This window comes from Brachyistius frenatus, unplaced genomic scaffold (assembly GCF_029030835.1).
Source record: "Brachyistius frenatus isolate BFR_SWC_R1_liver_20210118 unplaced genomic scaffold, ASM2903083v1 Contig_7, whole genome shotgun sequence".
In the NCBI taxonomy this organism is placed as follows: Eukaryota; Metazoa; Chordata; class Actinopteri; family Embiotocidae; genus Brachyistius; species Brachyistius frenatus.
Genome location: NW_027210606.1, coordinates 2,932,138 through 2,946,769, shown reverse-complemented (window position 1 = coordinate 2,946,769; position 14,632 = coordinate 2,932,138). Strand labels below are relative to the sequence as shown.

Sequence of the window (14,632 nt, the reverse complement as noted above, 5' to 3'; positions counted from 1 at the left end):
CATTTATTATCTTGTGCTGAAATTTTTGCTTGTGTTTGTTGATCCACACTGAACAACAAGTCAATAAATCGCATTGCCGTTTAAACTTTTCTAACCACAATTTCATCTTGAAAACAACAAAACTTAACATAATAAATTGTCAATACAAAACAGCAAACAGTGATTTATTCAAGAAGTTTATTTCATACTCAGAGCGAAACAAAACTGTAAAATGATTGATATCCATTGTGAATATGATATTCAGAATACCCCACGCTTATCGTACAGGCATGTTCTCAGACACCACGTCTGTAGAATAAAAAGTCCACTCGGTTTTAGATTTTACTCAGTTTGGAAAAGCTTCACATCACCTTCATCAATATTGGAAATAAGACAGAATTTTACATAAACTCTGAAGAAGAAAAAAAAAGTACATAGCATCTCTCAACAATACAATACTTAACCAATTCTAAAACGGCTTAAACCATGATAAGAACAAAATTAACAAAAGGCACGAGAAAAATATAAGGAATAGACCGACATTCAGAAATACACTTATTTGCTTTCTCACCCAGTTTTAAATTAAAAGCTCAATACAGCTTGTGTTTGCAGTAAGTATAAAGCGAGAGTAAGAAGGTGATCGGCTTAGCATTAAGACAGGAAAAGGGGAAACCACGAGCCCAGCTGTCTCTCAAGTCCAAAAAGGAGTCTACCGACGTCTCTGAAGACTCGATGCAGGACCATATTAGATGGAAGTTAGTAACTGGAAAGATTTTTTTTTAAGATCACTCCTATGAAAATCCAGGTTTTACACCTTGTTAACACGTCCATGTGTTGTTTTTGATAATACTAAGAAACCAAGAGGGCAAAAGAGGCAGTTAATGCTATGGTTGACAATTTCTGTTTTGTAACTTTAATGAACCAGCGACAGCCACTAAAACATGAATTCCTAAAGCCACGTTTCATACGTCACAGACCTAATTATCCAATCCCGTCCATTGTGGCTTTCCACATCATCGAGCTACCGGCTCGACCTGCAGGCGAGCGGCGGAGACAGAAGTGGGGTTTATTTACTTGTAGTGAATGATGGTAAAGGTGTCCAGTTACATATGAGCCACCTTAAGAAGTTAGGGCAGTGGTTCTCAGCTGGTAGGGGTCGTGAACATTTTGTTGCTGATATTAAAGAAAAGAAAACAACAACAAAAAAAAAGTACAGGGCATTTTGAATCTTGACAAGAAAGTGAATAACAGGTGGTGCCCAAAATGTGGAAATATTCCTTGAACTAAAAAATAAACTGACATCAGCTCAGAGTCATTAAACAGCAAAACACGTTGGGAGCAGGTATGTATAGTTCTTAATCCACCTGGCAATTAAACTGGCTTGAAAGGGACCGTGGGGGTCTGGTCCGGGCAGATGTTCAAGTCGACAAGTCACACACAGGGTGCAAGTCATTCAGGGTTTTTGTTGTCGTCTTCCTCCTTGACCTCTGCTGCCTCTACTCCTTCCTCCTCTTCCAGGTCATCCTGTAATCCCTCTTCGCCAATCTCATCATGCATGACGTATCCCTCGTTCTCCTCATCTCCAACTTCATATCCTTCCTCTTCGTCCTGATTCCCCTGCTGCTCCTCCTCCTCCTCCTTTTCCTCCTCTGCTTCTGCATCTGCTGCTGCTGCATCATCTGCTGCTGCTGCAGCTGCATCATCTGCTGCTGCATCATCATCATCCTCCTCATCATCTGCTGCTGCTGCTGCTGCTCCCCCCCCATCCACCACCTCGTTGCCCGTCTCTCCCTCCGTCGCCGCCTCCTCCTCATTGATTGGTGCTACCTCTGTCTGGTTGTCGGCTGTCTCGCTGGTGAACTCCAGCTCTGACACGTCCATCGCCATGGAGTCCTCTGGATCCTGGTCGTCCTGGATACCAGTGAACGGGTTTTCGCCCTGAACAGAAAAGAATGAAAGTACATTTGTCTCTGAGACGCTGCATTCACAATCAGTGAAGATTCATATCTGCGATCTGAATCTTGATGTACGCTTGTGTCGGATGCTTTCTTCACCAGACAACAAAACAAATTGCTGATTTCACACCTGCGATGTTCTCTAACAAGGTACAGTTGAAATTTCAATCGATTACAAATCAGTTTAGCAAATATTCAGCCGGAATATTGTGAATACACCATAAAAATCATCTGGAACCTGCTGTGCCATCATCACTCAAGGATCTGATCTCAAGAGCATCGAGGTTTGTACAAAAGCTCATCTTTAACTTGCAGCAAGATAATTCAATATTCACATAGTACAGACGATAAAAGCATGAGCCTGGTTTGATCTTTGCAAACATGGTATGTGCCGTACTTAAATCTCACTGCTGTGCAATGATCCTCTTTGCATTTAAATTCATGACAGGCAGCGCCCCCTTCTAAACAGCACATCTCCACTTTAACAAGAAGAAAAGTCTTCTAGTAGTCTGAACATTTTACCATTTTATCATCTTAATCTTAGTTTGTGTGACAACATGACGTGATTTAGAATTAAAGCCGAGTAAAAGTGTGGCACCGTGAAACAAAGGGAGGATGTATACTGGTTACACCTGAACTGCGGCGGAAAACATGTAATAACACTGCGACTACAAATCCGGACTCCTATTCCCATTTGAAAAGCAAACGATTCAAAAGAGCACCATTCAATTTAGCACATATTCATTCACACGTGTCACAGTACGTACCTTGAGGTAGCTCTCGAGCTTCTTGCCGATGAGTTTGTGGTTGAGGATGCTCCGAGCGACAGACAGACTGGCCCGCTTGGATTGCTCCATCATACCCTGGAGTCAGAGAAACAGGTCACATGTAGGACAGAGTGTAAAGGCTCCAAACAGCAAACACCACCACCAACACTGGTCTTGAGTTTGTGATCGTATTTACGCCGGACCGGTCAATCCGTCTCACCTGTTCTCAAGTTGTAAATTCGCTGCTAAAAGACCAGCAGACGGAGCAAAAAGTGCTCTTTAACCTGAATTCAGTGGTGTTTGTCCTCCCTGCAGCCTGAATTACACACTTTTGTATGTCTTCATTTTGAAAAGAAAGAGCAACAACCCATGAGCCACTTCTTAATACAGGGCTCAATAATTTGAGGAACATATCTGCCTGCTCATATTTGAACAGATACTGCAGCTTAAAGCGTGAATATTTTGTACGAAATACCTTTCAGGCATGTATTGTTGCAACAAACAATACGAGTTTGTACGTGGCATTATCAAAAATGTCCTAACAAAACAAAATCTAACAAGGACTTGTATCTTTTTGTGAGGTCTTCAAAGGGTTCCTATTTTCTCCACATCAGCTGAACAACCTTACATGTAGTGAGTCCGTCTGTGGACGATGTGTCGTACCTTGCGGTTGTAGTTGTGGTCAGGAGACTTGATGTGTTTCTGTATCAGGTGCGGCTGCATGGGAATGAAAAGGTCGCATGCTGCACAGTGAGCGGCTTCCACCTTCCTCATAAAGTGTTCTATGCCCAGATCTAGACAGATTCGGAAAAAAACATCTGCAGTGAGCAATCACTAATATCTCCACACCACGCATGCACGTTCACAGAGCTGCTGCTGCTTGCTGCTACTTACCCCTGGTAAGGTCCTGCTCTTTGTACACCTGGCAGATTGCAGCACTGTGGTTTTCCAACTGGCTGACTCTCTGGTCAGTCTTCTTGAACTTGTTCTGCAAGTATTCCTACAAACACAAAAACCTTTGATTCAAGTTCACGTCTCATACATTCCTCACAAGAGTCATGTTGTGCAAACATGGAAACTAGGTTTGCAGCTTGAAGCTTGGAATTGTTGGCTCTAACTAGCAAATCACATTCAACTTGAAACTGTCACATTTGTAATACGTATTCAACCACACTGTTTTATTTTGGCGCCTTTACAATGAGCACATTTCTTCATACTGAACCCAAAACACTTTAACACAAAGTGCCCTAAAGCTTATAATTGGCAGATTGTACGATTCTCTGCTCTTGAACTAATGAAGGATATGAAATCATTGTATAAATCTACTTGAGAGTGAGTGTCTGTGAATGAGACTTGATAATGTGAAGTATGACAAATCTCAAATCACCTGCAAGAAGTCTGTGGTGGGCTTGGACAACTGGCTGGAAAGGAACTTGAAGTGGTCCTTGTGGAAGCGACTCTCGAGATGAGTTTCCATTTCCTCCTTGTAGAACGAACGGAACTTGCAAACAGAACATGCAAACATCACCCTGGAACAAAGAAGAAGTTGAGTCTTGGACCCTGGTTCAACCTGGAATTATCAATGCTTTCCGAGTCAACCTGGCGTGATGGGGTTACAAGTGGCCAGCTAAAGTACAGGTGTGAACACTGAGATCTGATCTGATCGGGCCACATTGGAAGAGCGCCGACTCAGCTGACATCCTCTGAGTAAGGATTACAAAATAAATACAGCTGGTACCACGGTTCAGTGTTCATATCTGACCAGGTGCACGCATGTGCTACCGTCATGTTACAGCAGGTTTGTTGGTTTTGGATGTTCATTTTCATCCATTCAATCTTTCACCGGAAGACTTTTGCTTTTATTTGTATTTAATCTGCGTGATTCTGCCGAGCGCCGCTTAACCGTACGGAAAAGCAGATTTACTGAAAACTGCTGCGACGTGACGCTTGTTTCACCAAAGCCTCGTCTGGGTTTAACATAACATCTTGTGTAATTTCCGACACACGGCTGTGGACGAGCCATGGCTCCCTGCATCGATCCACAGCAGCGGAGACGTGCTGGAACAATTAAATCATCTGAACCAATCACATTTAAGTTCTACAAACTCACTGAACTGTGTTCAGACATTTACAAACGTGAAACACATCATAAATTGCTGAAACGCAGCTTTAAAATGAGGCTCAGGAAGAAAAGATGTCTCATTGTGTTAAAAAGCCTGTTGCCTAAACTTCTCTTCTCCCGTTTCTGTTCCACTGAAGACTCGTCCGTCACGTCGCGTGTGCGATTTTGTTCCGTCCTCTGGCATCTTGTCTGCCTGTCTTATCTTACTTCCTGATTTGGTGATGTTTCTATGATTTCTGTGCTTCCATCGTGGGTGAACGTTGTGAAACGGTTTCGATCATTTCATGTGGAACTATTTCACGTACCGCGTCTGTAGCAGGAGGAGAATGCATTTCTTGTCCAAATTGAAAGACCGCGGCGGTAGATGGTGATGTAGTGAAGTTGTTTTTATGACTGGCAGTTTGCACATGGGTTTTCTATTTTTATTTTCCCAGAATTTTATTTTGTTTTCTTGAGACATTTCCTGCCCTGCCTACCTTCAGCGGAGCAGTGCAGCCGGTGGGATATGAAGCGTCGACTTTAATGACGACGATCGGAGAGAAGGAACGCGTCCGACACGGAAACAGTGGAAAATAGCCTTTGCTGTTCTTTTGCTTTTTAATTGTAGATCTTCTTCAGGAATGTCATTTGCATACAGAACGGGGAAGTGAGTTCCGATCACGAGTGGCCAGTCGAGAAGCATGCTAATGCCCGGTGGAAACAAAACGACTTAAAGCTGGCCCCCTGTGCTCCGATCACTCCACGATGACAACAGAAACAAGAGAGGAAGCTGGATGAGGTATTAAATTAACGGATTTGTCGTCTCACCTTTCCAGGAATCCCCTCCTCTTCCTATTTTTGGGGTACTTGTCCTGAGCCTGGGCCGGAGTCTGTTTGCCCTGCGGACTTTTCTTCTCATCTTGTTTGGTTGAGGCTAATCCGGAGGACAAGAGTAGAAGTTAGGAAACTTTCCACTGAAGGAGGTGATGATTTACAAAACCGCAGGAAAAGACACAACCAGTGAGGAACCACTGTGAAGTTCAGCTGACCTTTTTCACCATCTTCAGAAGGTTTTGTTTCCTGTAAGGAAAAGTTCCCCATTATTCATAAAAAGACAGACAGAACTTGAAACAGCTTTCATTTTAGGAATAAAGTTAAGTCTTCCCAAACAAATAGTTGATGTTGGAATTCTTATTGTCTGTCTTCATCATTTAAGAAGTAGTCTCGCCTCTAGTCTCTACCTTTTTAATTCAGCTAAACATAGAATCAAGTTCATAATCTCTCATTAACCTCAGCTGCAATTCCACTCAAATCAGGAACAAAGAATTACAGATGGTCCCTTTAAAAAAGAAACAACAGAACAATGTTTTTATTTTGGCCATCTTTGTCAGTGCTTCAACATTACCTCGTCCTCATTACTATTGTACTATCATCGTGACAAGTGCTTTTATAGTGCTAAATTAATTAATTAAAATAAGTGTGGCTTGACTGATACTTGATTTTTGTGGCCGATACCAATATTAGAAAGTAAAAAAAAATTCAGATAGTGATATACAAAAATGTTGTTTTCAATAACTTGCGACAAAGATCTGTAATGGAGGCAGGATATTTCAGTTTAACGAGACACTTTGCATTAAAACAATGAAATTCACTGAGAATGTAAAACTGATAAGATAAATTAATTAATTAATAAATAACAAAAAGCCAATTAGAACAGTTTCTATTTTACCCCAAGCATCTTTTTCAGCATTATGTTTTGAAATAAAATATCAAGACATATACTTGCCGTGACAGATAAACATCTGCCGATAAAAACAGCCAACTGATACGTCAGTTGGGCTCTAAAATAAGGGCGTGTTTAACTATATGCTGATAAAGACGCAGAATTCATCTCAAAGTTTGATCTACTCACCGCGGTGCTGGGGTTTGGTTTACTGTCGTCGCCATTTTTCTCTGGTTGCTCTATGAAAACAAAGAACACAAACATTAGACCGAGACAGACACAGAAATGTTGTTTGCCGAGTATTTTGAGGATACCGCTCACTTATCGTAGAAAGTACCTTGCGTAGCCTCTGAGCCAGCAGACTCCGTCTTGTTCATCTTTGACTCCGGCTCATCAGTGGCAGAGAGAGTCTGCTTTCTCTTCTTCTGAACCTCTCGCTGCGGCTTCACCTGCTACAGGAAACAAACATCTATTTGCACTAACATATTTTCTAAATTTCATTTTGTGACAAAACAAATAAATAAATGAACAAGGACAATACAACCAGAACTCGTAATCAGAACATCTTATGACTCTAAGTTTAATGCTTTGCAAAGCCAATTAGCAGCCTTGCAGATATTCCACATTAATAGTGTTAGCCTTATTTTCAGACTATCCAGAACTGGGGCAAAGGAAAAGAAGAAAACGTAAATAATGCACAAAGCGAAATCAACACCCCCACAGCTAAACAAGACAAAGAACTGGACAGAAAGAAGTATCACTTGTCTTTGCTGTAGAAAAAGAGCAGTTCCATGAGATATTTCTGACCACATTAATCGAAGGCTTGGTGGAGTTGGAAGGGCAAGTGATATATCAAATGTGTGTTGGGGATTATTTGTGACAAACTGCTTTACATGGCAAATAGCAGGTACTAGCACTTTAGGCTAACTGGCCAGTTGGTTGAGGATACAAAAAGGAGGGAATCAGAAAGGGCTAAACTTTTGCCCAGTGTCTGAGGAGGTCTTATTTGGCTGGAGGTACTTACTTTGTTGAGGGGTCTCTTGCGGCCTCGCTGGCGGCCAGCCCGTGGGCCCCCTCCAAAATGCCTCCCTGGAAAGTCGTGAGGCCCTTGAGTGGAACCCTGGAAGCCCCCACTCTCAGGGTACATGCGGTTGGACAGGAGGGATGGGAGCTTGCCTCTACCACCTCCTGGAGAGTGGCCGCGGTGGGACTGGCCACCACTACCACCTCCCCGCAAACCTCCGCCTAATGGAGTGGGGTCAGACCTGCGGCTTCCAAACCCTCCTCCAGTTCCTCGACCTCCGGCACTTCCACCCCTTCTGGGGGAACGTCGGCCTGCTCCAGCCCATCCTCCACCTCCAGAACCTCCTCCCTGGCCACTGGTGAAGGTTTCCCTCATATTCTGTCGCATTTTAGCGACTCCATAGGAAGAGGAGGGGCTGTCAAAGCCTCCTACTCCCCCTAGCCCCATTCCCCCTCCGAAGCCCGAGCCTCCTCGCTGACCCAACAGCATGTTGTCCCCACGGCCATCGCCAAAACCATAGCTACTGCCGCCAGATCTGTAGAGATCTCGGGAGGAGGTGAGAGCGGAGCTGCGCGAGTCGAATGACTCGTACTGGTCAAACCTGCAGGAGGGAGGGAGAGGGTTGATAGAGAAGAGCACAGAGCACGGGAGGTAGGGAGGGCAGCCAGGTTTGGATTTCTCCACCTGCTAATCCTTCTCCTCCATGGTCTTGCTTTCTCCATGTTTTCTGGTCACTCCCAGTTTCATTTCGTTCACCATTTTAGATCAAGAGTTGATGATCCAAAACAACGTATCACTCTGCTTGTGGTCTTTTATTATATAGTAATGTTCTTTTCTCTTAGCCTTAAGTTTACAGAGACTCCTGCAGATGAGGGAAATGCAGTTTCTTTTAATCCCTATTCCTTGTTAAAGGATAGGCTGGAAACTTTGAAGAGACATGAACATGGTCCATCAGACCAGTGACGTCCTGAGACGGGAGAAGAAGTGAAATATCCTGGGAAGTGGCTCATTCATAGTGAAGACTTAAGAAAGGGGCTGATGTATAAACTGGGTGTTTTTTCAAGGGGTAAGGGTGTTTTTAAAGTACAGAAAATATCTTTCTATAATCATCTCAGTTTGGCAAAATAACATCAGGCCAGCACCTGATCATCTCTCTTGTGTAACCTAAAGCCAGAGCACAGGGTTAGGTCACATGGAGGATGAGAGAAACAAAGTGTGTGAACACAGAAACACAAAGCAATGTTCAAAGAGTGCTATGTAAAGATGGACTGGCTTCATGTGCAAAGATGTCAGTCTGTTACAAATGGAAAGGTTGTTCTGTAATTGCACCTCCAGCAGGAGAGCATGCACTTTCACAATGTCTTGGGTGTTAACGGATCACGGCAACATTTTCTTCCCATCACTCACACAAACTGCAACATGGCAAACAAAGCTTCCACGAACGCTGAGGCATTCAAAAGCAGCCTGTGAGCAACTCGCGCCGTTTTCATCTCAAACAGGAATTGAGGAATACAGATTCTCACAAAAAGGAGGGAATCAGAAAGGGCTAAACTTTTGCCCAGTGTCTGAGGAGGTCTTATTTGGCCTACTGGGCATTATCTGTCAGCAAATGTCTGAGCAGGCTAAAACAACTCACCGTTCTCAAACAGTAACCCCCTCCGGCCCCGCCTCAATCCACGTTAACATGGTCTTTGTTTAATGTTCAGCAAATACAGTACATAGCTGTGTAAGACCGATTTGACTTTTGATGGCGTTAGAAGGTCTAAGGATCTTTTTAAATACACTGCTCAAAAAAAAATAAAGGGAACACTTAAACAACACATCCTAGATCTCAATGAATGAAATATTCCAGTTGAAAATATTTATTCATGACATAGCGGGATGTGTTGAGAACAAAATAACATAAGAATGATCAATGGAAATCAAAATCCATTATCCCATGGAGGTCTGGATTCAGAATCATACTCAAAATAAAAGTGGAAAAATCAGATCACAGGCTGATCCAACTTCTGTGGAGATTCCTCAAAACAAGTCAAAATGAGGGTCAGTAGTGTGTGTGGCCTCCACGTGTCTGTATCACTCCCTACAACGCCTGGGCATGCTCCTGATGAGACCACGGATGTTCTCCTGAGGGATCTCCTCCCAGACCTGGATCAAAGCATCAGTCCACTCCTGGACAGTCTGTGGTGGACGTGGCGTCGGTGGATGGAACGAGACACGATGTCCCAGATGTGCTGGATTGGATTCAGGTCTGGGGAACGGGCGGGCCGGTCCGTAGCATCGATGCCTTCATCGTGCAGGAACTGCTGACACACTCCAGCCACATGAGGCCGAGCATTGTCATGCATCAGAAGGAACCCAGGGCCCACTGCACCAGCATATGGTCTTCCAATGGGTCTGAGGATCTCATCCCGGTACCTAATGGCAGTCAGGGTACCTCTGGCTAGCACATGGAGGGCTGTGCGGCCCTCCAAATAAATGCAGTGCTCCTCCTGTTCCTCCTTGCACGAAGGAGCAGATAGCGGTCCTGCTGCTGGGTTGTTGTCCTCCTACGTCCCCCTCCACGTCTCCTGGTGTCCCGGCCCGTCTCCTGGTATCTCCTCTGTGCTCTTGACACTGTGCTGACAGACACAGCAAACCTTCTTGCCACAGCGTACATTGATGTGCCATCCTGGATGAGCTGCACTACCTGAGCAACTTCTGTGGGTTGTAGACACCTCATGCTACCTCTAGTGGTGAGGGCACTGGCAAAATGCAAAAGTGACCAAAAATCAGCCAGAAAGGATGAAGACAGAGAAATGGTCTGTGGTCACCACCTGCAGAACCGTTCCTTTATAGAGGTTGTCTTGATAATTGCCTCATTTCCATCTGTTGTCTGTTCCATTTGCACAACAGCAGGTGAAATTGATTCACAATCAGTGTTGCTTCCTAACTGGACACGTTGATTTCCCAGAAGTGTGATTGACTTGGAGTTACATTGTGTTGTTGAAGTGTTCCCTTTATTTTTTTGAGCAGTGTATATATTTACAGAAGATCCTTTTCAGATCAATCTTAACGCAATACATAATTACCGGGTTGCTTCTTTTCCAAACATGAGACAATGCTCTCAACCAACCAGATGCCATTTAACAACATCTGCTACATTATTTTGCTTTTAAAAGATGAAAGACCCGACTGAGAAATGTAATGCAATCCCTGGCATGGATGTGCAGTAGTGGTGTCTGACTGATGAAGTTGGTGTGGAGAAGAAATAGGAAAAAGGTATTACCTGTCACCCCGGTTCCCTTTCAAGCCCCCCTCCAACTGAGTGAGCATGTCCAGGCGCTGGTTAATCTTGGCAATGACAGCATCTGCATGGTTGCCTGTGGATGCCAGAAGAGATGCTCCAGAGAGCCCTCTCTTCATGTGGTGGTGGTGGTGGCCGCCTCCTCCTCCTCCTCCTCCTCCTCCACCGCCGCCACTGCCGCCCCCTCCTCCTCCGTAACCCCCAAGTCCAGACATGGAGTCCTTATAACCTCCCCCATACAGGTCAAAGCCACCAGAACCTAGTAAAGTAAGGAACAAAACAATCATGTCTATCATGTCCCTTACTATAATAACACATGGGTGGTGAATCCTCAAATTATATAATCAAAATCCAACTGATAAAAAAAATTACATTTTAGATGATGATAAATAAATGCCTTGTAAATAATTAAAAATAATACCTATTGTAAAAATGAAAACTGCCTTTTGTTTATGTAATTTCTTGAAAAAATACAAATGGACTTCTTAGTTGGTCAAATTAAGAAGCTGACTTCTTTGTTATGTTTGTATTAATCTACTCATTGATTCTGTGAATGTGTGCTGAGTGAATTGATCAGTGAACGCATCAACTTGTCTGCTGATCATCTCAAAGTTTTGTTTTTTCCCCTCCTCCATGGAAGAGGCTGCATTATGCGTCATGGGTCATCCAATCAGCAGTGGACAGCTCAAATAATTACAGCTGTTCACACCTGGCTTCATCATACATCTCCACATGCATCACAAGTGACCACTTGAAATCGGATCCCAGTTGCCTGCTCCATATACAAATGAACATGTGTGTCACATAAACATGCACAGAAATGCAGGACACGAGTTACAGCAACACACATTTAACAAAATAAGACATCCTTGATCACTGTACTCATTTTTATTCCAAATTTAATGAAGCATTACACATTTGTAAATTTCTAAACACTCAAGTTTGTAATTCACAACCTGAATCATCAGGCACAACCCGATCAGTTCAGGCTCAGAGGACGTGGTACAGTGCAGCGGGTTTGAGAGGGTCAAGCTCTGTGCTGCGGTGGATAAATGAACCGTGGCTCTTCCACAGCTCTGAGTGTGATGTGTGTCAGGAATCACAGACGAGATTAACTAAATATGAAGCAAACTAAACACAGAGGCAGCTTTGGTGAAACAATCGTCACGTAGCAGGTTGTGTTTTTAATTAGTAAAGAGCAGCTTCATAACTGCCAGCTGTGCAAGTAAACCTCTCCATCTTTCTGCTCAGTGCAGCTGTGCTCAGCACAATCACACAGGATAGTTTTTAGTAGTGACAATTTTTTTTTACAAGAGCAGGCAGAGATCCTGAGGTAATAGATCTGTTTGAGTGGAGGAGACACCGATACGAAGACCAGAGCGTGGCACTTCATTGTGGTCATGTCACATGACCACATTCTTGACCCCCCCTCATGTGGTCCGAGCAGATCGGATCTCAATGCATCTTGGGTGCACCTCTTAGCTGACCTTGTGATCGGATCACCCAGGACGCATGTAAATGCCAGATGCGTCCAGACCTTAAAACTATTTCCTCTTTTCCCCATTTGCAATTTTTTTTTGAAAGACATGGTTGACACGTGAATTTGACAATATCACCTAGTTCAGGTTTAATAAGTGTCCCATTGTCCTTTTATGCAGCGCAAGGGTGTATTCACTCATTTTCTCACCTCTGCTGCCCGAGCTTCCACCTCCCCAACTGGAGTAACCTGGAGAAAGAAAGAAAAGAAAAAAAAAAGAAGAGATAATGCAAAATATAAGGGGACAAGGCACTGATATGTAAACACCCACAGCAATCAGCGACCATTACAACCACTCAGATGAGGAGGTGAAAGATGTCTGCCAGCACTTTTTACCTCATGCTTTATTAGAATCAGTCTGCTGGCTTTCTTTCTTTTTCTTTTACAAGCTGAATGCAAACAGTCCATCAACACATGTTCCAGATCTGAACACTGTATTGAACGATAACAACAAACCAACTTATACTTAGGAAGCATTTTGGGATGAGGCGGCCATTTTATTAACTAGCCTAAATGTCTGCTCCCCCCCCTCCCCCCACCACCACCACCACCCCCACCACCCCACACACACACACACACACACACTGACTGACTCCATTTTAAAAGATTATCCAACTAACTTCAGCGAAGCTTCAACGCGTCTTACAACAACCCGACAAAGGGTCACGGAGCCCGGTTAGCACGTTAGCAACTCGACCCGCCTGCTGGCGGAGCGGCTCGCCCGCACGCGTTTCGTCCGTGTTGGCTGACGGGGCCTCGGGACACCGCCAGGTACTTTCTCGTTTTCTCGGAAATGAGCCCACTCGACATGATGTTACCGGCGCGGCCGGGGGCAGTGTAAACCCTAAACCCCCGTGGCCAGGCTTTTACGCGTCTTTGTTTCCAGCTCCAGCCGGATGGTCGGTGTCGGTGCCATGCGTAAAAAAAATAAATAAAAAAAACCCCCTACAAAATCCGTATTAGCTTAGCTCACAGCTAACACACGGTCGCTGTGTTTCTCTAAACTGTGTTTACCAGAACAAAACAAAATAAATAAATCATATCTGTATTGAAGAAGACAAATAACCGATGTGCGTACTTACCGGAGCCGTAGCTTCTGCCGTCCATGATACTGAATGCGCGCCGTCCAGACAACACGACGGAGCAGCAGCGGTGTCTCCCGAGAGGAAACGTCTTCAGGAGGATGCGGCGCCGAAGTTAGGTTCCGACCGGCAGCTCGGTTCATATCAAGTAGTCCTCGAAAATACTAATTATATCAACAGCCTATCAGGAACCTTTTTATTATTATTATTATTATTATTATTATAATAAAAGACTGTGCAAATGTTTATAAAAAATAACTCTATAACTGAACAGCTTCTCTAAAACATCCACGCAGCTAAAAAATATTCTAACTTTAGTAAAAAAAAAAAATACGTTTTATTTGTTTGTTTTGTTCTGTGGGTTCAATTACATCCTGGAAACTGTTCTTCCTTTCAACATTCACCCTCCTCAGTAGTTAAAACGTGATCAACATTGTTTGACTTTATAGACACCCTCACGACGTCACTCGACCATTCAATTAAAACGTTTTCATTGAAGCTTTATTTGAATTCGTAAGCACGCAAAACGAAAGTTGTGGTGGCGGATGTTTCCTGCAGAGGAGCCCCTCACATTTCGTTCCCGGTGTTCAGGTGCAGGTTTGGGTTGGCCCCGGTCCCCCCGGTCCCCCGGTGGCCCCGGATACACCCCGCTGTGAGGGATGCTTACGAATTAGAAGCCAACTTCAGCGTCCTCGGGCACGGTGAGTGGCTCGAGTCCAGTCCGGTTGAAAAGGAGCAGTCGTCTCTCCCAGCGCCGCTTCTGATTGGTTCTTTGCCTACTCGAGGTCCTTTGTTTGATAGGTCGGTCGGTTCCGGCATTTTGGAGCGAGATGGTTAAAGCAAGAATATGAAGAAAACAGTTGGGAACTGGAAAAGTAAAACATGTTCATGTTCAATAGCAGAAATCTGCCCTGAGGGTTCACTGACAATGTTTTGGGAAAAGCTTTTAAAAAAAAAAAAAAATTCAGTTTGTTGTAATTAATTAATACATTTTAATGTATCCACACAATAAAAATGATGTTAAAAAGGCATACAGCAACAAAAACATATGGTAACCTACGTGGGTCAAGTAGGCTACAGAGGCTGGTACGTGTTATAAAATATTCACATTGAAAATAGTCAATGCGAGACCTCATAGTTAGGCAAGATCAAGATACAGCAAAGCAGAATAATAATTA

At 43.8% G+C, this 14,632-nt stretch overlaps 1 protein-coding gene across 1 annotated transcript; it reads right to left on the bottom strand.

The window, feature by feature from the left end:
- Nucleotides 1–163: 163 nt before the first annotated feature.
- akap8l (A kinase (PRKA) anchor protein 8-like) lies at nucleotides 164–13,566 on the bottom strand. The gene is made up of 13 exons (XM_069689605.1): nucleotides 13,455–13,566; nucleotides 12,523–12,561; nucleotides 10,818–11,094; nucleotides 7,550–8,150; nucleotides 6,863–6,977; nucleotides 6,715–6,764; nucleotides 5,852–5,882; nucleotides 5,631–5,736; nucleotides 4,089–4,230; nucleotides 3,596–3,701; nucleotides 3,365–3,495; nucleotides 2,702–2,797; nucleotides 164–1,917 (listed from the first exon to the last, which is right to left on the bottom strand). Exons 1-13 carry the CDS (start codon nucleotides 13,477–13,479, stop codon nucleotides 1,429–1,431), a joined length of 2,208 nt encoding a protein of 735 aa, XP_069545706.1. The 5' UTR covers nucleotides 13,480–13,566; the 3' UTR covers nucleotides 164–1,428.
- Nucleotides 13,567–14,632: the final 1,066 nt, after the last annotated feature.

Coding starts and splice junctions, on each gene's coding strand:
- akap8l (XM_069689605.1), bottom strand. CDS start 13,479: ATGGACGGCAGAAGCTACGGCTCCG. Junction 5,883..6,714: donor AACCAAACCCCAGCACCGCG/GTGAGTAGATCA, acceptor TTTTCCTTACAG/GAAACAAAACCTTCTGAAGA. Junction 2,798..3,364: donor ACCACAACTACAACCGCAAG/GTACGACACATC, acceptor CTCTGACTCCAG/GGTATGATGGAGCAATCCAA.